Below are 26,159 nucleotides of genomic sequence, written 5' to 3' on the forward strand. Positions count from 1 at the left end.
AAAGCCTGAATATTTACGTCTGGTCCTTCAGTGAAAATTAATCTTATGCTGAAAACAAAACAGTTTTGAGAAGACCTGACTGAGCTTATGGCGTAGACATATAGATAACCCTGACAGTTCAACCAGTTCCTGATGTTCCAGGGCGTCACGATCGCTCAGCATTGTGGATCAATGTTACCTTCGCGTAGCCAACACCCAACACAGACCATCACATCCACTTATACTGTTCTCCTCTTAATGTATTCCAAACTTTTTCGCATTGCAGGCATGCCTCCAGTTTTCATCTCGAGCTTTCCCGGGTCCATTGGAACGCCGTTTCTAATAAGATCTTTCTCCTAATGTTAAACAGACATATTGAGCAATAAAAGGGCGAAAGAGTTGCAGAGCTAGTAAACACACATGAAAGCTGAAAGGAGAGAGCAGCCAAGAAGCCAGAGGATCTGAAAACCAACTGCTCTGTGAAGCATGCCAGAGAATGAAGGAGAGGCAGAGATGGAGAGAGAGATGTTTGCAGGTAGATTGTTGCCAGGAAGTCAGCAAAGCCGGTGGCACTGTAGGAGACTTTCAGTCGAAATGAGTTTCAGATGGGTACAGACTCTGCAAATGGATCTAGGAAAAAATAGAGAGCTTGAGAGGGGGTGGAGTTGCGGTGGAGGTCGCGCATGCTTCCTGTTGGAAAGGAAGACGCATCAGAAAAGTGGCGAGAGAAGAGAATCTGACAGTGATTGAAAGACTCAGCAGCCAATCAGACCTCCTGCTATGCCGACCATATTGTCCTTCCAGCAGGAGGTGGCAGTGGATTAAACGAAGCGTAGGGGTATGTGCAGTGACTTCGCTAATCATTTACAGGTACACAGCACTGATTCAGCGCTCGATCCTCACCCGTAAACCAAATCGCTGTCTTGTAGTATACATACTGCATTCTGTACCACTGTGTTTTTGACTCCTTTGCTCTGATTAGTCAGGAGGTGGGGACTTTTTTATGGAATAGCAGGCCTTATGAGGTTTACTGTATACTAAATCTCCTTCGAATAGAATATCGTTACTATGGTGACACCAAAAGCACAGAAAGAATACGCCCTCTAAACCGAGACAACTAAACTCTGTCGACCGCTAGCGAGATTAAGGCATCTCACAAGGCAGGAGACGCGTACATCCTGACAGAGGATGTACAGGTAGTCCTCTACTTACGATGGAGATACCTTACGACGACCCCATCGTTAGTCAACAATATCGTAAGTCGAGGATGGTAATATGACTGTAACAGTCTTTTTTGCTTCATTCTGAATTTGTATTTTTTTGCACAAAACTGATGGATTTCCTCTTTTTTTTTAATGAAGGAGGGAACCAAACTAAAGTTTTTAAGGTTTTCGTTGGGAGTGATGAGGATGGACAGGATTAGAAATTAGTTTAATAGAGGGACAGCCCATGTAGAACGCTTTGGTGACAAGGTGAGGGAGGCGAGATTGAGATGGTTTGGACATGAACAGAAGAAGGACATGAGTTATATTGGTAGAAGAATGCTGAGGATGGAGCCACCAGAAAGGAGGAAAAGAGGAAGACCAAGAAAGAGGTTCATGAATGTGGTGAGGGAACACATGCAGGTAGTTGGTGTGAAAGAGGCAGATGTAGAGGACAGGGGGGTATGGAGACGGATGATCCGCTGTGGCGACCCCTAATGGGAGCAGCCGAAAAAAGAAGAAGAAGAAGCAGGAGACATACTTAGGCGATTGGAAGACATGCGTTTATCACTAAAATTGCTGTTTGAAATAGAATTTATTTTATTTATTTTTTTTTACAATTTTGTCGTATCGCTATCATCATTGTAAGATCGAAAAATCGTAAGTCGAACCATCGTAACTCGGGACCACCTTTTTAACAATTTTTGTTCAGCAATAGTCATCGTGGGACCCAAAAAAGTCAAACCATTGTAACTTTTAAAAAAAAAAATGTACGTATTTGGCGTGAGACATCAATACACAATGCAGCATGCAGTTAAATGCTTTCGAACGACTGTTTTGTGAGGGGGAAAAAAGGTACTTGGAGTAGAATAAAACATTCACAAGTTTAAAAACTAAATATATAAAACGGAATTTGCAATTGGATAAAATAGAAGGGCAATAAAAATATCCTGTACGATTGAAAAGGGGGAGATTAGTGCAGTCACACTCAACAGTGTTTCTCAACCGCGAACTTTGTACAAACTCTTTAACAAACTAATTTTCAAACAGCAACACTGACCTTTTGTCTTTATTGCGCAGGCCGCAAAAGTGAGATACAATGTACTGTGCACTCTGTTAGTTCATTTTTCACAGTTACATTTCTTAGCATATTCAAATCGAATAGCATTAATAAAACAAAATTGAACATTAAATACAAACATGCATAGTAAATAAGTCATGCTAATTGCTCAACCTAAAGCTTTGTATCTAGGAACTAATGACACTTTTTCACATTTTCTTAAAAATGTAATAGATATCATGATGACACCTACACATGATTAACCATCATATAATAATCACACCATTTTAACAAAGAATTTGAATGAATAGGGGGAGGAATAGATGGGAAGATTTGGCACAGTCACACTCTAAAACAGCGAGTTCTCAAACTGTGTTCAACAAGACAAGATCGCACACCTTATTGTGCCGAACCAATTGATCTCAGATGAACCAAAACCTTCCAAAACAAACATTCCTCCGAAAAAAAACCTCTAAATAGCGCAAAGAGAATCTTCACTGTTTTTGCAGATTCATGACTCTTTACTAAATTAATACCTCAATCTACCACACAATTATATTTCAGTCTGTCACAACCACAGTGGTGGAACTCTGTGCCGCAGTGGTGGGAACTTTTATAGGAACAGTTTGAGGAAGGACCAAGTTTGGCTTGAAAAGTCAGGTGTATCAATGCTTTTGTGTATTTTTTGTGTGTATAATAAGTATAGAATAAATAACTTCAGGACAAGCTGGTATTGGAAAATAATCCACTTTGCGGTGGTAACAGCAACTCTGCTTCATGTCGAGCGGCATCGCGCTGCACAGTCGTGAATTTATTTTCTATAACGGCGCTCTTGTCATTTTTCATTCCTTACTTAGCTCTGCTTTACTCCTGTATGAAAGAGCATAAAATGTTGGTAATGGATGGAAAAATACTCTCTCTCTTTTTCTCTCTCTTTCTATTCTGCGCTCACTTACCCGTTCCTGTATTGCAGTGGTTTTATTAATGCCCATAACAGTAAGTAGGGAAAGTGGAGTCTTGATTCATGTCATTTAAAAGGAGATCACATTACTGAAAAGGAAGAGGATTTACCTTCTGACTACTTGGTTTCATTGAGTGGTTTTGCTCTCTTTGAACAAATTAATATGTGTGTGTGTGTGTGTGTGTGTGTGTGTGTGTGTGTGTGTGTGTGTGTGTGTGTGTGTGTGTGTAAGGGAAAGAGAGACTGAGAGAGAGAGAGAGAGAGACAGCGATCACTTGCTTATAATCTCAGGCTGTTCAGTGAACCTGACTACATAAACTGCAGGCCTCATCTCATTGAAGAGGATTCTCTTAAATCTCAAATCAGGCCAGACTTAAGAGCATACACACACACACACACACACACACACACACACACACACACACACACACACACACACACACACACACACGCACACATGGTTAAACATGCCAAGAGCTGTCTTCATGATGCCTTTGGAATTTTACTGATAAAATTGCAGAAGAGAGCACAGGGCTTTTAGAAACTTTTTTGGAGTGCTCTAATCAGGGACAGCTGAGCGTAAATCAGAGAGCGCAGACTTTTTCCTGAACACTGCTTGTTTTGGCTGCTTGCTCTAGAATTCTGGGCTGATACACTGCAGGGCTGTCCAACTACTTTAAATACTGCACAGCATTTTCAATTTGGTATTTAAATGTTTGAATATTAATAAAGCAGGGATGTTTTTTTTTTTTTTTTAAGTGATAGTGATCCAAGAAGTTCATATGGATCAATATGTGCTTTTCCATAGTAACAGATGACAGAAAATGGTAGTCTGACACGTGTCAATTTATACAATGTTATACCTTGCGCTAAATCGTGAACACTCATTGCAGAACACTACCGCAACCAATCCCATCCTGCCCCACTTTGCCCTCTCCTGCCCCACTCTGCCCTGTCCTGCCCCACTCTGCCCTCTCCTGCCCCACTCTGCCCTGTCCTGCTCCACTCTGCCCTCTCCTGCCCCACTCTGCCCTGTCCTGCCCCACTCTGCCCTCTCCTGCCCCACTCTGCCCTGTCCTGCCCAACTCTGCTCTCTCCTGCCCCACTTTGCCCTGCCCTGCCCTGCCACACCCAATCTAGTAGCACTATGTTCTACAAGAAATTACCATGTTCTACTAGATAATACCATGTACCATGTTCTAACACATAGTACCAGGTTCTACTAGATAGTACAATGTTTTAATAGATAATACCATGTACCATGTTCTATTAGATAGTACCATGTTTACTAGATAGTATCATACCATTTTCTGCTAGATGGTACCATGTTTTACTAGATAATACCGTGTACCATGTTCTACAAGATAGTTTCATGTTCTACTAGATAGTTTCATGTTCTACTAGATAGTGCCATGTACCATAGTCAAATAGATAGTACCATGTTCTACTATATAGAACCATGTACAATGTTCTACTAGATAGTACAATGTTCTACTAGAAAATACTATGTTCTACTAGATAGGATAGAACTATTTTGTAGCAATAAAGGTTATCATAAAATGAATACAACACACATGGTGATCTTTAATTTAAACAAATAAATAATTACTGTGGTATAAGAACTTCACTACTTTAAATCAGGCCATACCACATCATGCAGTTGATTATTTTCCTTTAACAGCACCCCCACCAGGATGTCTGTAGTATAAATTGGCAATTGTCCAGTTGATGGTACGATGAGAATTTAAAAAAGATTCATCTTTAATAATATTTATTTAGAGCTTGTTCTGTAAACGAATCAAAGATGATTTAGGAAACGGGTTTTTACTGAATCCTAAACATTGTGTGCATTATGGAAATGAAATAATATACAAATAATGGAATTTCATCTGACAGCCATGTTTCACACACACACACACACACACACACACACACACACACACACACACACACACACACACACACACACACACACACACACACACACATCCAAACTCGTTGCTCCTGACACCAGCAAAAACAGAATTCCCAGTTCAGGGCCAATATCAGTGTGTGTGTGTGTGTGTGTGTGTGTGTGTGTGTGTGTGTGTGTGTGTGCGTGTGCGTGTCAGCTGTAGGGGATGGGCGTGTTCAAAACCATTCTGGCAGTGCATCTTGCGGATGAATAAACCGGACCATTACTCATCATAAACAGATTTAATCTCCTCAAGCTCAGAAATGCTGATGGTGTGAAAGTGGCCGAGCTCAGCAGGAGAAGAGCTCCTTCAGCAACCTCTGACAGCTACACGCTCGGCCTTCTTTTGCACGATGCTAAGCTAACGTGACGTTTCCGCCGTCCTGACTCGTAACATCCGCAGCCTTTTATTATCCGGCGACGCTACCCACTTTTTTTATTTTCACTGTCAAAGTCTGTTTTCAAAGGCGAATTGCGGACATTATGCTGCAAGTGCTGAACTGCGAGGATTCAACAGGGATGCATTTTAACAGATTATGTTAAGATCCATTTACGTCTGGATGATATTTAGGTTTAGGAAATTAAGTACAAATGTACGTAACACACTTTATACTTCTGTTCAGTCAAAGTCCTCAGGCTTCATGTCAGTTATACACTAAATGGACAAAAGCTTCATAAGATTCATAAGTACATTTTAAACATCCTATTCCACATTAAGTCCCCATTTGCTGCAATATTAACTTCCACTGTTATGGGAAGATGTTCCACTTGGATTTGGAGTGTGATTGTAGAGATTTGTGCTCAGTCAGCCACAAAGCCCAGTACTGATGTGGGGTGAGGAGGCCTGGGGGCGTTCCAATTCATCTCGAAGGTGTTCAGCAGGGTTGAAGTCGGCACTCTCCAAATCTTTCATTCCACTCCATGTAAACCTCTTCATTGAGCGCACTTTGTGCACAGGAGCATTGCCATGCTAGTACAGGTTTTGGTCTTCTAGTTGAAGTGAAGGTAAAAATGTATTCGAAGACATCCTGTACAATTGTGTGCCTCCGACTTTGTGGTAACAGTTTGTCCATATAGTGTATGTCATGATCTTAACCCGATAGAAAGCTTCAGTTTGGCCAAGTTAAGCGGGCAAAGCAGCATCAGCGAGAATAATGATAAAAATATAAGGAAATATTCATGACGTAATGCTCAGCGCTCGCTGAACTAATCTGCTCTCGTTCTCTAACAGTTTCTCTGCACCCTTTGTAAGATATTTTGGTATTGTATTATGATGCTGTAATATCTCCTTCGACAATAAGCAAAGCAATGTACGCTAAAATGACATTATTATGAGGACAATGTATACGATCCAGTACAATTCTATTATTTTGCACTCTGTAAAATACTGTGGACGATTTTTATGTAGTCTGTGAATGTCACATTGTAGAACGCTATAGTTTCTTAAAAGGTTTAAATAGTTTTGTCCCCAATGGAGCTCAGTAATCGGCAGCTGCTTATGCTAACGTCATTTTGTGTGTACGCAGTACGATCAGCCACAATCCTTACCCCGGAGTGTGTTTCAAATTCAGAAGCACTCAATTTCACATATGGAATATTAGCCCTCTGTGTGTGTGTGTGTGTGTGTGTGTGTGTGTGTTTGTGTGTGTGTGTGTGTGTGTGTGTGTTTGTGTGCATCAGTGAATGTGTGTGTTTGCTTGCTCATGCGAACGTCTGTTTGAATTCATTTGTTTTGCTATTTCTTTTTTTTCCCAGAAAGACAATCATGACTGCTTTTACTCGTGATGAAAATTTATGCAGCACATGAAAGGAGAATGAATCATTCTGCAATGACCGAGACAAACATGTCTGTGTGAGTGTGTGTTTGTGTTTGTGTGTGTGTGTGTGTGTGTGTGTGTGTGTGTGTGTGTGGTGTGTGTGGTTCTGATTGACTGAAAAAGAACAATTTGGGACAGAACATTTCATTGGCTGATGACCTTTATCACATCACATATTCGTCTTCGGTGCTTATTTAGCTTCTTGCTGTTATTGCCGAGGAGTGGCGTGAGCGTGCACAGCATTTCTAATCTTCTCCTGCATCAGCGCGAGTCTTTTTAGTGGCATTTGCAGCGTACGCATCATACTTGCTGTTAGCAAAAGTCTTAAGGAGGATTGTTCTGGATTTTTGTAGTAAAATACACTACCAAATGTATTGGAACATCTGACATCTGCATGTAGAAAGTATTCACAGAGCTTTACTTGTTCCACATTTTATGTTACAGCCTTATTCCACAATGATTTAAAATGCATTATTTTCCTCAAAATTCTACAAAACGTGTGTGTGTGTGGCGCTGTGTAATACAAGTCAAGGACTCTGGAGTGACAGATTGCTATGATCACCTTATCCTTGTCTGTTAATCACCTCTAAATTTGTAGACAGACTTGAGAAAGGTAAAGCAAAGGGATGAGATCAAAAGGCTTAGACAGAGAGCAAGGCTGTATGATCGCTGACAATGCAAATGTATAAACAGGACAGAATTACATCTGCATGTGTCAAAAACTTTAAACACAAGAGTTTATGGAAAGAAAGTTGCACACACACAAGACTGTCCCATACACATTCATTCAGAATTTAGGTCGGTGTAGCCAGTTCACCTACTGGAAGTTTTTTTTGGGCATGGCTATGAGGAAAAGGATGTGTGTGTGTGCGGGGGGTCATGGAAAGGTCACGGGAGTGGGAACATTTTTACAGAGGATGGATGGAAAAAAAAATATATATACAGTGAGGAAAATAAGTATTTGAACACACTGCTATTTTGCAAGTTCTCCCACTTAGAAATCATGGAGGGGTCTGAAATTGTCATCGTAGGTGCATGTCCTCTGTGAGAGACATAATCTAAAAAAAAAAATCCAGAAATCACAAAATATGATTTTTAAACTATTTGTTTGTATGATACAGCTGCAAATAAGTATTTGAACACCTGAGAAAGTCAATGTTAATATTTGGTACAGTAGCATTTGTTTGAGGTCAAACGTTTCCTGTAGTTTTTCACCAGGTTTGCACACACTGCAGGAGGGATTTTGGCCCACTCCTCCACACAGATCTTCTCTAGATCAGTCAGGTTTCTGGCCTGTCGCTGAGAAACACGGAGTTTGAGCTTCCTCCAAAGATTCTCTATTGGGTTTAGGTCTGGAGACTGGCTAGGCCATGCCAGAACCTTGATATGCTTCTTACAGAGCCACTCCTTGGTTATCCTGGCTGTGTGCTTCGGGTCATTGTCATGTTGGAAGACCCAGCCTCGACCCATCTTAAATGCTCTAACTGAGGAAAGGAGGTTGTTCCCCAGAATCTCGCAATACATGGCCCCGGTCATCCTCTTCTTAATACAGTTCAGTTGCCCTGTCCCATGTGCAGAAAAACACCCCCAAAACATGATGCTACCACCCCCATGCTTCACAGTAGGGATGGTGTTCTTGGGATGGTACTCATCATTCTTCTTCCTCCAAACACGTTTAGTGAAATTATGACCCAAAAGTTCTATTTTGGTCGCATCTGACCACATGACTTTCTCCCATGACTCCTCTGGATCATCCAAATGGTCATTGGCAAACTTAAGACGTGCCTGGACATATGGTGGTTTAAGCAGGGGAACCTTCCGTGCCATGCATGATTTCAAACCATGACGTCTTAGTGTATTACCAACAGTAACCTTGGAAACGGTGGTCCCAGCTCTTTTCAGGTCATTGACCAGCTCCTCCCGTGTAGTTCTGGGTTGATTTCTCACCTTCCTTAGGATCATTGAGACCCCACGAGTTGAGATCTTGCATGGAGCCCCAGTCTGAGGGAGATTGACAGTCATGTTTAGCTTCTTCCATTTTCTAATGATTGCTCCAACAGTGGACTTTTTTTCACCAAGCTGCTTGGCAATTTCCCCGTAGCCCTTTCCAGCCTTGTGGAGGTGTACAATTTTGTCTCTAGTGTCTTTGGACAGCTCTTTGATCTTGGCCATGTTAGTAGTTGGATTCTTACTGATTGTATGGGGTGGACAGGTGTCTTTATGCAGCTAACGACCTCAAACAGGTGCATCTAATTTAGGATAATAAATGTAGTGTAGGTAGACATTTTAAAGGCAGACTAACAGGTCTTTGAGGGTCAGAATTCTAGCTGATAGACAGGTGTTCAAATACTTATTTGCAGCTGTATCATACAAATAAATAGTTTAAAAATCATATATTGTGATTTCTGGATTTTTTTTTTTAGATTATGTCTCTCACAGTGGACATGCACCTACGATGACAATTTCAGACCCCTCCATGATTTCTAAGTGGGAGAACTTGCAAAATAGCAGGGTGTTCAAATACTTATTTTCCTCACTGTATATATGCCATTATCTTATAATACATTTATTCCTAATATCATATAAATAATATCATATATAAATAATAAATTAGCTATTAGCTAGAATAGTCAGTTTATGTTAGCTACTAGAATAGATATCTAAAAGAAAAATCAGGCTAGCAAGCGAACCACCGCAATTTAGCTTAACTTGGCTCAACATGCTTTTTTAAATAAGAGGAAGTTTAAGCAAAAAGTAGAAATGAGTCTTTGTTTACTGCAAAGTACTTAAACCGATTAGCAAAGCATGGCCTAATGCTGCAGGCCTGTGAATTATTGGTAGACGGATAGATACACCAACCAGGCATTACATTATAGCCACCTGCCTAATATTGTGTTGGTCCCCCTTTTGCTGCCAAAACAATCCTGACCTGTCAACAGCATTAAGTTCTTCAGCAGTTTGAGCTACAGGAGCTCGTCTGTTTGATCGGACCACACTGTCCAGCCTTCACTCCCCACATGCATCAGTGAGCCTCGGCCGTCCATGACCCTGTTACCGGGTTCACCACTGTTCCATCCTTGAAGCACTTTTGATAGATACTGAGCACTGCAGACCAGGAACATCCCACAAGAGCTACAGTTTTAGAGATGCTCTGACCCAGTCGTCTAGACATCACAATTTAGTCCTTGTCAAACTCACTCAGATCTTACGCTTGCACATTTTTCCTGCTACTAACACATCAACTTTGAGGACAAAATGTTCACCTTCTGCTTAATATATCCACCTATTAACTAGTGCCAGGATGAAGGGATAATCAGTGTTATTCACGTCACGACTCATAATGTTATAACGTCATCATCTTATGCCTGATCGGTGTATTTATAGCTATATAATGTTTTTATGTGCAGTATATAGAAATGGTATTTCCACAAACTGCTATCACACAGTTGGCATTGAATTTCTCCTTTACTTAAACTAGAAGACCCAAACATGTTACGGGACAGCAGGACAATCCTTCTGTGCACAAAGCCAACTCCATTATTATGTGGTTCAACCCTATTGGCTATCTTTGGGATGAATTAGAACATTGACTGCACCCTAGGCATCATCTGTATTTGTGTGCATGTCTGCGTTTGCAATTCAAAAGCCTGAAAAACAATAAAAGGAGTAGGAAGTAAGGTTTTTATCTTTGAAATGCAATTAAGAGTGCAATTTTAAGAAAATCCAAGTAAACTATGAATATTTAAGTAGATGGAAATAAAATTATTCAATTCAATTCCACCCTTTCAAACTCCACAGTATCAGGGACTCATTTCATTTTCATTTTTGTTCATTTATATGGAGTTATTTCTTAGCCACGAGTTGAAAACTAAACCATTAGTCATTGTAGGTGTGTTTGGTCCCTGAGATAGTATGTGGAGGAAACCTTGAAAGGAACCAGTCTCAAAAGAGAACCCTTCCTCTGGGTGACACATGAAAGTTCATTCATTATAGTTCCATCATTGTTGAGGTCGTCCACGGTTTACTGATGGATGCTTGAATGCAAAACATGTTTGGTGAGGGACCCTTAATGTAAAAGGAGAAAAAAAAGACTGATATGATGAGGATAGAAAAAGACAGGGGAACAAAAGGAAAAAAAAGATTTTATTTATCCAGTCAGTTTGTATCAGTGAATTCGGGCTTCATCAGATAAACATGATCATATTACAGGAAAGGCATATAGTTGTAAATGCTATTTTGTGTGTGTGTGTGTGTGTGTGTGTGTGTGTGTGTGTGTGTGTGTGTGTGTGGGTGATTGCTTGCTGTTATCTGCATCGTACATACATACATGCACACTCGCGCGCACACACGCACGTATATACTGATCAACAGATAGCAGCTTAATACGACACAGCAGAGGTTGTAACCCAGTTTCCCCCTCAGGCGCACACTGCACAATCAGATTACAAATTCCAAGGGCATCGTCAAGGTCGTGTGTGAAATCTAAAATGTCTGCAGGGTAGATGCCTATGTAGGGCTCGTCAAAAGGATCATAATGTATCCCTCTGCCTATACGACATGCCATACAATACCAAAACGGCTACATTAGCAATTGAAAATACCACTGAGACCATTCCAGGTGAGAGCACATCTGTTTCCTGTGCTGTGATCATCTGATCCATTTCCATCGCATAAAAACGGGGACTTGTCTGAATGCGGATGATTACCTTAAACTCTGTTTTCCTGTGGCGACGGACAGAGCATTTCTCATACCACTAGCTTTCCTGTTTTATTGGAAACCACTCATGCAGATATGTGAAACAGGACGTGACATCATTTTCCTGAACAATGGATTTAATGTGATAATTTTATGAAAGCTAAAATAAGAAAAAAATCATAAGCAAAGGTAGTGAGCGAACTCATGTGGTAATGCCATTCAAGTAACAAATGTGTGTGTATGTGTATATATATAAAAAAAACTATTTCTTTCTATATAATTATTAGTAGATATTCTATAATTTTATTATTCAAAAAGTGACTTTGTGACCAACATTTTAGATGTAGATTGATTTCTCAGCACCACTGGTGCTACGTGAGTATTACGTGTCATAACACTACAGAGGCCGATGTGTGTCCTGAGAGTCACATAGAATTAAGATTAACATGGCAGAGGTAGAGCTGCATCTTTCTGGTGACAGAACAGGAAAAAACATCTGGTTTTATTGACTAATTTATTCAGTCTTTCTCTCTTAACTGTTTATTAAAACTTTGTGTCCGATTTACACTGAGCAGAAATCTCGATGTGGATCTGAAATAAAAAATAAAAATGATCCTTATTTTCATTAATTTGGTCAGTTTGCACGACGAACATCAACATCTTTGCCATGCCGATGGTTTCAGGTCACGCCGTTATTCTGTTTTCAAATCTTCGTACACCCAGCCATAAATTGTATGCATTTCATTTAGTCATAGATCACATTATCCTAGACACCACTTGAAATTACTGGCTTGTTTTTTTCCACTGATGTGTTTTTAACAGAATTGCTGCAAACACTGTTAGCAGCAATTCTGCTGAGTCACTGCTGTGTTTGAATTGTGAAATGACTGAATCATGTAAGCTATGACCTGATATACACGTGTAAGTGGGACAGGCTATGAAGAATCTGATAATTTCAAGAATTTCAAAGCAATTGAGAAGAAATAAATGGAATGCATCAAGGATAATAAAATGTACCAAGAAGTGTATCAAAGTCAAATTACAAAAAGATTAAAAAAAACTTTGTCAATTATTAACACATGATTTGGGAAAAGCTATGAATACGTGCCCTGGTCCAATGTTGGCCCTCATATTAACCATTGGTAATCATGTTATAGTATAGCTGCAAAATTTACAATATGTATGAGGCATTTTAATGATGAAGGATGCAGCGTTGAGGAAAACAGCATGGCACAGTCAATGCAATGATACAAGAGAGAGTCACATGACTGCACCGCTAGTTGCTAAGAGATGGTCTTCGTATATTAGATGCAATAGTTCTTAGTGAAGTGTGACTCATTATAAAGACTAAGGCTGTGGGTAGGTGCTCATACTCAGGGACTCGAATTGAATAAGTTAAAGGATAATTACATGACCAGTCGCCTCAAGCTCGAATAAAAAAAAAAAAGGTGACAACAAGCCACCGTTCACTCATTCTAATCACACCTGCAATGTTTTCTGCTGAAGCTACGTAAAAGGCAGCTCGGGGAAATGCGTTTTTCAAAAACATTTTCTCACTGACAGAATTTTCGACTTAAATCGGTGTAGCCTGCGTCAAGCACATGAACACGGTTAGTGAGTAACAGCATCACGCTGCTGATGGAAAAGTCACAGATAGGGTTTAACAGATGGTACTATCGCAAATTGCTTTCCACGCAAAATAGGCGACAGCAGGGTCGCATCACTGTTCACGCTACGTGACGTCTGATTACGCTTTCTGACACACTTCGGATTCAACGTGACCTCCGACAACTTAGGAAATTTGCTCTGTTGTATTATTTCTGCAGTATTTCCATTTCACTTGACTCAAATTTGCATTATTTCGCTGTTAAAATTAAAAATTAAAATTAAATCTGCCATCTTCACGTTGGAGGCTTTTAGATGCGTGTTGTGCCAAATGGAACATTTCTGATGCTTCCAGGACTTTCTTTGGTCGCAATAAATGCAGCAAACCCTGAAAGTCATGGCTGATGCACAGTCTAAACCGGGTTTTAGCAAATCACCAAAGTGTTGCAAATTTCTCATTGAGTGAGAATGTGTCCCTGAATACATCTGAACTAAAATGACTGGGTATTTTATTGTGACCTTGCTTCAGAAACAAATAACACCACTGAACATTTACAAAGCTATTTACTACAAAAGGTAGAAAAGAAGTACAAAAGAGCATCACATACTTTTGTATGCCAAAATCTGATTTATTATCTTACTATTTTTAAAAGTATTATCTTATGATTTTAAAATACTGTATCTCAAAATTATTTTCAAATTCTCAGAATATCTTAAAGTTCTGAGCTGTAGCAGTTTTTTTTGCATTTTTGTCTCAGTCAATCTCTCAAAGCTTCGAACTTATTATCTCGTACTCACAAAATGTCAAAAAGACTCAACTCATTTTTTTAAATTATTATTACGTTTTAATGTTAAAAAAAAGTCTAATATCTAATGTTATAATTTCTCATTTTGTGATTATCCCAAATGTTTGGACTTCTTGTCGTAAACATTTCACCTATTATCTTAAATTTCTCAAAAATTGTAACTCATGTATTATCTCAACATTTGTATTTATTCAAATGAATTTTGGGTCGTTCTAAATTTGTATATACAGTACAGACCAAAAGTTTGGACACACCTTCTCATTTAAAGAGTTTTCTTTATTTTCATGACTATGAAAATTGTAGATTCACACTGAAGGCATCCAAACTATGAATTAACACGTGGAATTATATATGGAATTATATACATAACAAAAAAGTGTGAAACAACTGAAAAATGTCATATTCTAGGTTCTTCAAAGTAGCCACCTTTTGCTTTGATTACTGCTTTGCACACTCTTGGCATTCTCTTGATAAGCTTCAAGAGGTAGTCACCTGAAATGGTCTTCCAACAGTCTTGAAGGAGTTTCCCGAGAGATGCTTGGCACTTGTTGTCCCTTTTGCCTTCACTCTGTGGTCCAGCTCACCCCTAAACCATCTCGATTGGGTTCAGGTCCGGTGACTGTGGAGGCCAGGTCATCTGGCGCAGCACCCCATCACTCTTCTTCTTGGTCAAATAGCCCTTGATGCCTTCAGTGTGACTCTACAATTTTCATAGTCATGAAAATAAAGAAAACTCTTTGAATGAGAAGGTGTGTCCAAACTTTTGGTCTGTACTGTATATCAATTTTTAATATAATTTTTCAACTTCGGATTTTTTACTTATCCCATTTTTATATAGTATATCAGAGTTGCCCTTATTGTTGACCTGTCTCAAAATTCTAAACAAGCAAAAATCATTATGAAACATTTAAACATTTTCTTAAAATTGTAAAATAATTATTGTGTGATTTATTATTTGTGTTAACGTATCTATTTATTCGGACATCTCAGAATTCTGCCACATTATCTCATAAAATTACATAAAATCGCATTATCGTATTTAACATTTTGGACTTTGCTGAATATTCTGATATATGAGATATAAGAACATTTTAAAAGATGGCACAAATTTACAGTTTTACAGGAAAAATTTTAATTACATAACAGGTATCACGCTTCATGATCTTTCATTCGTCTTTGTTATTTGTGCATTATTTGTGTTATTTGTGCATTGAAATACTACCTGCAATGCGTACTTTTTTCTTCTCTTATTGTATTTATACATTGTACTGTGTATATACTGTATATTATAGTATGTGTATATTCTATATATATATATATATATATATATATATATATATATATATATATATATATATATATATATATATATATATGCTGCTGTAACAAAGAAATTTCCCCACTGTGGGACGAATAAAGGTATATCTTATTTTATCTTATCTTATCTTATTACAAGAACAGTTGTTGTGTCAGTAAATTTGACTAATTTCTTTGATAAATGAAGCTATAAGTTAGATTTTTTTGCTCGCTTTAACCTCCCTTCTCTTACTCTGCCCTTCATGTCATTTGTTTCCTTTCTTTTTTTTTTATATTTCGCAGCATGGTTTCACTAATCACCCTTATCTGTCCTTCTTTTCCCACTAAATGCCTCGGTGCTGCTCTAAGCTGCTCCTCTAGTTGAAGCAGATCAAGCTTAAAAAGTGCAATTAATTGAAACACAGAGAGTGGGCGTCGCTCTCAGTGCGTAATCAGTGCCAGCAAACACTGATTAGAAAGTTTGCACCAACGTGTGAGTGGGTAATGAAGCTGTCTGCTGCAAAACGACATTTACTGCCAACTCTGGGCAAACTTATCAAATACACCAATCCCATGTCTCTCTCTAGGGATGTGTGTGTGTGTGTGTGTGTGTGTGTGTGTGTGTGTGTGTGTAATTGTTGGCATGTCTGTCTGTCTGTGAGCGTGTTAATGAACGCCAGTGATGCTGCCTTGTCTTATGTGCTTCGTCTTTGTCTCTCTAGACTTCCTTCAAGGTGAAATCCTTTAATAAGAACCAACAACATAAAAAAAAAACATTCTGGTCCTGTATTGATATGATTTGATTTTTTCCCCCTGTATTCACATGTCAAATGAAAACACATCCAGAGCTCATTAGGGCTTAATGAGATTCTGTTCTGATACCTGGCTCATTTCGATTGCTTTGCGTGCTTCTGCGGGAGCTTTTGCATGCTTCAGGCATGTGAGATTAGGAAAAGTGGTCAAATTACATCAAAAATGTTCACTTGCAGCGTGTGTGATATTTACGGTATAAAAATAATTGTGATGATTATGAACAGGGACTACGTTTCCCACAAAGCACCGCACTTCTAAGCACCACGTCAAGCGTTTGTTTGCGCACCCGAGTTACTCGAGGAATGGTTACAGCCATTTGATCGTCCGCCATTTATGCAATTTTTTATGCACGCATAACATTTGCAATTGAATACAATATCTAGAAAAAATATTTTTTACGTAAATAAATCTACAGAAAAAAGATTATTAAATCATTCTAATATATCAATAGTGTTATATAGTATTAAAGTTTTGTTTATGTAGCATATTATTGCAGTTTATTATCCTCATTATTATAGTTATAATTTTCAATTTTTTTAAAAAATAGTTTTTCTTCTTCTTGGTAAAGATATAATTTAAAATGTGAACTTGAGCTCATGTAAAAAAAAAAAAAAAACTGTGTTAAAAGATTTGTATGCAATTAACAATAAATATATTAAGAAATATAATTCTCGCTTGCTTTTTCACCTGAAATGACAGAAGCTACTCTAATAATTAACAGTTTTAAAACAAATATTGACAGAACCAACCCCAGCCATTAGGGTTGCACAAGCCTTAGTGCCGGTCCCAAGCTCGGATAAATGGGGAGGGTTGCGTTAGGAAGGGCATCCAGCGTAAAAACATGTGCCAAATCAAACATGCGGATGATCCGCTGTGGCGACCCCTAATGGGAGAAGCCGAAAGAAATGTTATTGATCTTCACTTCACTCACTGACCACTTTAATGGAACAGTTCAAGATCAAAAAAGACCTGGTGACCAGGTATTTTCCAACCTTCAGCCTTTTAGTTTCTGTGAATCTATATCTACTATAGTTTAAGATTCTTATGTTTGGCATAAAAGAGTGGGAAAAGATGTCATCTCCTTCTTTTATATCTTATCCACCTCAAGGTTTGATGCATTCTGAGATGCTTTTCTATTCAGCATGGTTGTAAAGAGTGGCTGTTTGAGTTACTGTAGCTTTCCTGTCTATTCAACCCATTCTAGATGTTTCTTTACAGGGCCTCTCTCATCAAGAAGTCTTTTTCAATCATTGATCTATTTTTTTTTTCTTCACCACTTTCTGGTACCCTTTATTTTTCTGGATTTTACTCATTATTATACTTTTTTCCACTCAGAGTTTATTCTGAGTCGGCCTTTAGTTTCTTCCCCGTGCTGCCCGACAACCCTGTGACAGTTCTGGCGTATCCTGCAAAAAAAAGTAGTAAAAAAAAAAAAAAAGAACAGTGCATTTGCTGACGCCCCGGAATCAGAACCGAGCAACAACAAAAAAAAGCCTAACAAAGTTGCACACACACTCACACACACATACACACATGCTGACGTCAGGGATTCAGCGGTGGCACTCGCCGCTCCGGATCTCCCAAGAGGGACTCTGTTCTCTCTGATCCTCCTGGCCCTCCCAACAGCCCTAACAGAGCGATACTCGCAACCGGCTTCGTTTTGATCTGCCGCTGTAGTGTACACTGTGTTGATGAAAGGAATATGTTTGTTTTATTTACTTTCTTATTTATTTTGATCCGAACAAGCCACCCAGAAATGACCTTCATCGACGTGTTGGTCTGTTTTCACTTTGCTACATTACTCACAGTGCCGTTAGCACTACCGGTGGGATTTAGCCGTCGCTTCATGTCAGCCTGAACCAACCCATGTAGTTTTAGTACTTTAGTCGGTCGGGCTTCTCATCTGACGAGTCAAGCCGAGCCTTTGTGCTGTATAGCATTCTGGGACATTCCAGCGATTGCACCGATGTCTCAATTTACGTCTGGGTTCTTTTAGGTCTCCCCGTGACATCGTCAGGGTTGATGATGGAGTTTGTACTGGAAATACAGCATGAAGCAACAAATGAATTCAATTGTATTTGTATAGTGTGTTTAACAATGGACATTGTCCCAAAGCAGCTTCACAGAAATAAATAGATTACAAAATAGCAACAGTGGCATGGAAAAACTCCTCTGAGGAACCAGTAGGGTTCCTGAGAGATAAATATACTTCAAGGTTCTTCTCTGTTCTGGCACCGAGGTGGTGAAATGAACTTCCCCTAGATGTCCGTACAGCGGAGTCCCTGACATCTTCAAGCGACGGTTGAAGACCTACCTCTTCCTGAAATATTAAAATTAGCACTTTCCAAGTTTGCTTTGTGGAATTCAAGTTATATTTATATTAAGTTTGTAATCTTGCGTACCAGTGTAGATTTATTAATTGCTAGAGACTCAAAGCACTTTTGTACAAGGACGTCGGCTAAATGCCACAAATGTAAATGTGAAATAAACCAGACTCAAAAGGACATGCGTCCTCATTTGGATGAAACCAAAAATCCAATCATTACAGTTCATTGTTAAGGCTTGCTAATGGAGACTCAAGTGTTAAACAGTTCATAGCGATTGTATTCCCTAATCCATTAAACTTAAACTGTTTATTAATTAATGAATTACAAATTAATGAATACATTTTATTTATATTTATACGAATTATTAAATTAGCACCACAAATTCATTTTATATCAAAGTATTTCCATTGTGGGGTTTTCCTTTTTACTGGTTTTTAAAAAGTTCATGATGGGATTTCATGTGTTGGATAAAAACTAATGGATTTTTGTGAGAGAGGAAGGAAGTTGGAAGGAAAGCAACCTCACCAACACCCACACTTTCCCCCACCCCCCTTTCCCCTAACGTCACATTTTCTTTCACCACTAATACACGCTACAGAAACAATGGCAAGTCTACGTTACAATAAGCGTGAAGCAAACACTTTTTTCACGTCGCTGTTTTTCCACACGCGAGCCGCGCATTTGCCGCAACCAAACCGGGTTCCTGTAATGATGTAATGAGATGTTTGTCACGCATCGAACGCTACGAGTTCTAATCAACACTTTCCCGCCAAACAATATTCTGATCATTTGTCGAATGTGATTAAATTCACGGGGTGTTGCATTTTTTTTTTTTTTTTTTGGCAGAAATTATAGTCTTTCACAACATGCGGGATTCGCACAAAAGATTCTTTCGGGGACAGAAAAAGATGTTTCGAAATGTTTATTTGGAATCTCATCAACACAAAAACAGGGTGGTGCGATTTCATATGGAAAACCGTCATCATGGCGAGCTAGACTACAGTGTACTGCCTGTAGGAAGCGATCGGTGTGAAAATCCGTAAAATATTGGCAGTCTTCTTTGAAATTAACCAAAATTTATATAAAAAAATAAGACGAGCGATTCATTGAATCAACACCATGGGCAAACAAAATGTCTCAAACATTAGATGTTAGGTAATATTCCAAATCACTTATTCAGTTATTTTACCAGGAGGAGTTAACCTAGTTTTTTTTTGTTTTGTTTTTTTGTTTTGTGATATTGGCATGCTGCGTCTGTCGCATCTTTATGATAGATAATTACACATGTGGCAAAAACTGTACAAGAACAATATGACCTTCAATAATGTTTTTCATCATCATGCACTGATATGTAACTTAATCATCTCATAATCATTACAGAGGTCTATACGGTATATGCATTCTCTCTGTCAATAAACCAATCAGATATCTTTCGTACACCTCCTGGTGTCTGTGTGTCAAGGATCCACCAGCCACACCTTCACCTAACCCACCTATCACTCCAGGCAGCTCTCCTACCTACTAATCATCTACACCTGGCACTCATCAGCCTCCAGACTATATAACCTCCATTCCCCACCAAGCTCATTGTCTGTTCTACAGTGTAGGCTGATGAACATTGCTGGATTACCCAAGTGACGTATGCTACGTGGTTAGTTTGGTTTTCATATTTTATGGGACTCTGTTTAGTTCTCTGAACTTTCTCCAGTCATAGTATTCACCAGGTTTTGCTAAACCTGGAGCTTAGCTCTGGTTTGCCGTTTTCTGCATTTGCCCTTTGTTTCTTCATTAAACCGCGTGAATTGCACTTCGGTTTCCGGCACGTTCTTCCGCCTGACACTGTGTAACTGATATTCCCATATCCATATTGGAGAAACTGATCAAGAACAAGTGAGATGAGACTTAAGTCATTGCTCAGAGATGAACCTCGTCATTAGATCATGCATTTTCATTCTCTTATTTATTTATTTTTCTATTAACAGTGAGTCAGACTTTGTGATATTTTTTTCCATTCTACAGCTGGTCTGTTTCTGTAATTCTATCCACTGAAGCCTTAGATTTTTGACTGACGGGTGTGAAACCAGATGTTATTTGTAGCTTTGTAGCTCCTCCACTTCAAAATTTGATTCATTTTTAGATGCTTTTCTGCTCAGCGTGGTCGTAAAGGGTTACTGCAGCTTTAATGTCAAGTTAACTCATTCTAGTTTTTATTCTCGTGGCCTCTCTGATAAACAAGATATTTCTGATATCAGCCTGTGTTTTTGTTTTTTGGTGTGACAAAATCACGTGATATGTTAGGACTGGAGTAATTTGTGGACAACTTACTTCAGTCTTAGCTCTGTGTTATGTAGCTCTATGATGTGTGATGTAGCTCTGTCATTTTATGTAGCACCAGGGTTCTGGAGAAACATTGTCTCATTTCACAGATTACCGCGTCAAGTCAAGTCAAGTTTATTTCTATAGCGCTTTTCACAACAGACATTATCTCAAAGCAGTTTTACAGAAATCAACAGTCAAGGTAAATGGTGTGCATTTATCCCTGATGAGCAGCCATGGCGACTGTGGCAAGGAACAACTCCCTTAGATGTTATGAGGAAGAAACCTTGAGAGAACCCATCCTCATTTGGGTGACATCAAGAGTTTGATCATAAGTCTTTCAACAATATCAGCTATTTATGGTTGAAATGACAATAAAAGCTTTTTGATTTCTTCTTGACTTGACTTTAAATTCTGGAAACCAAGCCCTCTAGAACCAGCCGATCAGCGTTCCCCATTCTGATCTTTTATAAAGCTCTTGACCTACAACTGGATGAATGAGCAAGAGATGTTCCTTAGAAATTGGTTGCTGTGTGTATGACTATAAATAACACATGCAATGATTGTTAGATTTCTATTCAGGATATGGGGACACAAAACAGATATTCTGGGTTTGACATGCTGATCAAATGCATATTGTATCCTTTCAAGATTTCAAGAAAAAGATCTCTCTCATTGCATTTACATTTCCATCTGCGGCATTTACTAGACGCCCTTATCCGGAGCGGTGTACAAAAGTGCTTCAAAACCTCAAATAAATCTACACTGATTCACTAAATTGCAAACATGGGACCATGAGCCTTAACTATGTTGGAAGGAATTATTAATATTTCAATATCATTATTTTTTTTTAATAATAAATACATAGACAAAACAAATTTAAATGTAATTATAAAATGTATTTCTTTTTTTTTTCTTTATTCATTTTACTTTATGCTCATTTCTCCCAACAGAGTTGCAATTGGAAGGACAAAATTGTGATTGCTTGAGGACAAAAAATCATTAATTGTCGTGAGATTATTTTATTTTCAAACACTAATGTCTGTGCAATTAAGATTTCATTTTCAAAAAAATGTATTCCCCACTTTTCTATTTATTTTTATCGCTAAATTGATCCAAAGCGTCTACTCCGGCTTTTAAAAGGTTCCAATGTGACTGTAAGAAAAAACACCTTTTGTTCAGGGACGTTGCACTTTTGAAACAGCTCAGCGTTCGCCAGCTCTTGGAGGCTCTCCTGCACTGCACGCTTGTTTTTCCCCACTGTATTACACCTGAATCAGATTAGCTAATTACTAAACTGCTGTTTATAAACTGAACCTGGTGTGTATAGAGCATGAACTGTTCAGTGCACTACGAACTGAGATGTTGGTAAACACTGAATATTTTTTTTTTACTAACAAAGCTATTTTTTTGTGTGTGTTTGTGTTCAGGAGACACCCTAGTGGCGTACCCCCGTCCCCATCTTGAGTTTAGTCGAGTTTCTGCATCTTGCACCTGTATTGGCCAATCAATAGAAGGGAGCGGAAAAGGGGTGGGGCCATGTGGGCGCTTCGGATGCTCCTATTGGCCAGCCTGCTGGGCCCTGCGGCTTTGGGTGAGTAATCTTCCCTGCAAACTTTTGAATAATTCATAAAGCAGGATTATGAGATGTCTTACAACTGAGCACGAAAGTAGATGGCTAAACAGGAAAATGTCCCTGAAGCTTGGCTAATGAATTCCGCTAGCTCCAGAGAGTGATAAATTAATTTGAATTTAGATTAAGCTCCACTCTGGGAGTAAGAGAAGACTTGGTAGACGGAACGCTGGTCTTGAAGATTTAGTTCATTTGATAGTGTGAAGTCATTAATAAAGATAGGAACAGGTTGGACGCATTTTAAGTGGATCTACATGCGGCATGTTTGCAAAATAGTTCATTTCATTTATTTTGTGTTCTTCCCATTGGCTTGTTGGTGTATAGTTAGAGATTAATGCACATCATATTTTTTTGCTGCTGTTCCTCATGTACTCTTTACAGCATTATGTTACAAATGGATTTTTTTGGATAGGACACACATTTTGACACCCTTCATCTGGGGTGCAGTAAGAGATCCAATTCGGCCCAAAAATGTTCAGCAATCTTCCAGTCCAAAGCATGTAATGAACAGGTTTGGGTCTCCTAGTTCAAGTGAAGGGAAAATGTTATACCACTACATCCAAAGACATCCAAAGACATCCTGTATAATTGTGTGCTTTCAAGTTTGTGGTAACAGTTTGGGGAAGAAGCACATATGGATGGAAAAGTCTGGTGTCCCAATACTTTTAATATTTGAATACAAAAAACAAGGGAGAGTGATCTTTAAGGCGTGATGTTAAAGGAATACAATAACCAAAAATACCGAAATAATCATTTTGGTAAGCTTACACCCAACACAAAGTACCAGGAAGTTAAATCTATTTAAGAACTTTACAGACTTTGGCATTGTGCCTGTATGGAAATAGTCAGCTTAGGTTCTCAAGTCCTTAGTTATGTCATGTCTTCCAATCGTACAGAAATCAAGAATCCCCCATAGTCCGGTACACACCCGAGTTCCAATGAATGGACCAGAGATCTGTTTCCTAGACAGCACAAACTTGCCAAACCCAAATATACCGAAAGTGTGGAACTTCCTTGGTGGTTCACGGATCATGGTGTTGAATCTGGCGGCCGTGACCAAGCTCAATTCCCCTCCATGTCCACTTTGTCACTGTCTGTCTGAGTGATATTGCCCAGGCTCTGTCCGATTTGGGCGTGTGGCGTTGTCCAAGCATCCAGACTCTGGCAGTTCCACCATGGAGCCGCCTTAAATCACAATACCCACACCTATTCCTGGAAGAGCCTGATTACTGCGGTTGAGGTAGACATTGTGCATGTGGAAGACTGCAGAAAAGGACGCAAGGGAAATATAGTGTGAAGCAGAAAGTCGAGGGGAAGCAGTCTCTCTGCCTCGCTTCAAACCGTTCCCTTCAGGCAGAATTATCCGGCAACACTTTTGTAATCATACAGTGTGTTTTTTTTTTTTTTTTTTTATATATATATATATATGTGTGTGTGTGTGTGTGTGTGTGTGTGTGTGTGTGTGTGTGTGTGTGTGTGTGTGTGTGTGTGTGTGTGTGTGTGTGTGTGTGTGTGTGTGTGTGTGTGTAGATGTGTTGATGTGAGATAAGGCCTCACAGGCTGGTGGAAGAACGTGACCCTCCAAAGTGACACACATTTTTTATAATGCGAGTCTGACACACTGAGCTATGAATGGATTTAGCCACACAGAGGAATAAAAAAGGAAAAAGACAGACAGACAGAAAGGTATCTCTGTGTTACTGGATCTTTGGACTTTGAGTGCAGGCTGGAGTACAAGAAGACCTTTATGAAAGAAAAAAAAAAAGGCACATTTTTGGTACGTTTGCTTATTGTCTTCATTCATGCCACCCAATGGAGAGAGAAAAAAAATTACGGAGCGTGAATGTTCGAAGATTTGAGGTTCGTCTGAGCCAATCAGAGCAAGAGAAGACCAAAGAGCTTCCACGTTTTCCCCCTCTTGAGTTCCTGTTGCAACACTTCTCCTGCCCTCATGAAGCGAAAGTAAGATTCTCCCAGACGACAATGATGACCGACAATAATTAGAACCTTCCAGTCTTTTTTGGCTTGATGTCTATGCCTCACAGTGGTGGGGTGTATTAGAGATGGGCAGGAATCAGAGTACAGAGGACTTTTGGACAGCTTTGTGGGGTGGTGCACCAGGAACCAGGAGTTGCTGAACGGTGGGCGTCAAGATGGAAAGGCGTCCCGAACCGCAAATGTGTGGAAATGAAAGTAAATAAAGAAGCTCTGTTTGGTAAACTGTCTCTATTTTTTCCAGCGTGGAACCAGTGAGTGTGTTACATTACGGTGATTTTACACACACACACATACATACAATGACAATTTGCCTGTTTCATTCATTTGAACCCCCCCAAGAGATCAATAAAGTGTATCTAAGTCTAAACCAGGAAAAAAACCGTACCAGACTGTACCAGAATACCGGAGCAGAGTGTGTTCCTTGTCCCTCATGGACCCTCTCTAGTTCTATATTGTAGTGTTTTCTTTACTACAGAAGGTCCAAGAAAGTGTAGTTAGACCCATTAACCATTCAAAGAACTCTGGAGAAACATCTCATTCACACTCCTGCTTCTCCATCCCAGCCATTTTCTCCTTTACTCATGTTTCTCATCTTTATTGCTTTCTCTGTATTTTTTTTTCTTTTCACACTTTCCTTCATCTTGTTCTTCCTCTCTTAATTGCTTTCTAGTTTTCTTGCTGTTTCCATTGAGTCTATTTTTCTTTTATCTATTATTTTATTATTTCTGTCTTACTCTATCTCTGTTCTCTCTCTCTCTCTTTCTTTTTTCTTTTCTGTCCATTCTTTTTTTCTCTCATTCCCTTAGTCCTTTCTCTGCCTTTTTTATCCCTGTTTTTTCCTTCCTTCCTTCCTTCCTTCCTTCCTTCCTTCCTTCCTTCCTTCCTTCCTTCCTTCCTTCCTTCCTTCCTTCCTTCCTTCCTTCCTTCCTTCCTTCCTTCCTTCCTTCCTTCCTTCCTTCCTTCCTTCCTTCCTTCCTTCTTTTGCCTGTCTTACACTTTTCTTTTTTTCTAACTAGTAGTAATGTTAGGGTAGTCTCAGGTTTTTGATTTGCTCATAATACTGCACACTGTCCCCTTCTGGTATGTTAAATAATCTCACCATCTCCACCATCTCCACACCCTGTTTATTAGAATGTGTATATATATATGCGTGTCTCTTCATGAACGACTCTTCAGGCTTCACAGGGAGAGATGTATAAGAATAGTTTTCTGTCAGTCAGGATATTTCAGCCTGTCTGACACCGTTAATTAATTTCCTATTTCAGGGGCAGTTGTTAATACCGCACGGGCCTCTGAGTGTTCTCTAAACTCGTCTAATTATTTTCACTAATGCCTTTTCGCCTAGTATTAATAAAAAAAAAGAACTTGAGTTTGTTTGTCTTTGTGTGCTCGGCATTTTCTTTCTAATAAAAAATAATTACCGCATAATAAAACGCACACCGGAAATACAGGCCTTAATAATTTTGTGTGTGTGTGTGTGTGTGTGTGTGTGTGTGTGTGTGTGTGTGTGTGTGTGTGTGTGTGTGTGTGTGTGTGTGTGTGTGTAGGACGGCAGATAAAATACAATTCTTTCATATGAAGAGTTGTGTGGCTGTAAAAATGATCGCAGGGGCTTCATTTAGGGGGCCACACTCTTTTCTCTTTCTGCTCTCTCAGCATTATTTAAAAAAAAAAAAAGAGAAAAAAAATTAGAGGA

General features: G+C 39.1%; 1 protein-coding gene across 15 annotated transcripts in view; it reads left to right on the forward strand.

Annotated features, from left to right (window-relative positions):
- LOC310721244 (adhesion G protein-coupled receptor L3) overlaps positions 1-26,159 on the forward strand; it is a 306,925-nt gene that overhangs the window by 74,013 nt on the left and 206,753 nt on the right. For all 15 annotated transcript variants that reach the window (XM_083532672.1, XM_083532676.1, XM_083532673.1 and 12 more), the window contains one exon: positions 22,263-22,426. In XM_083532672.1, coding sequence (XP_083388798.1) covers positions 22,372-22,426 — 55 coding nt within the window. In that variant the 5' untranslated portion in view covers positions 22,263-22,371. The remainder of the gene's footprint in view (positions 1-22,262; positions 22,427-26,159) is intronic.

Source organism: Silurus aristotelis, assembly GCF_946808225.1.
Source record: "Silurus aristotelis genome assembly, chromosome: 27".
Lineage (NCBI taxonomy): Eukaryota > Metazoa > Chordata > Actinopteri > Siluriformes > Siluridae > Silurus > Silurus aristotelis.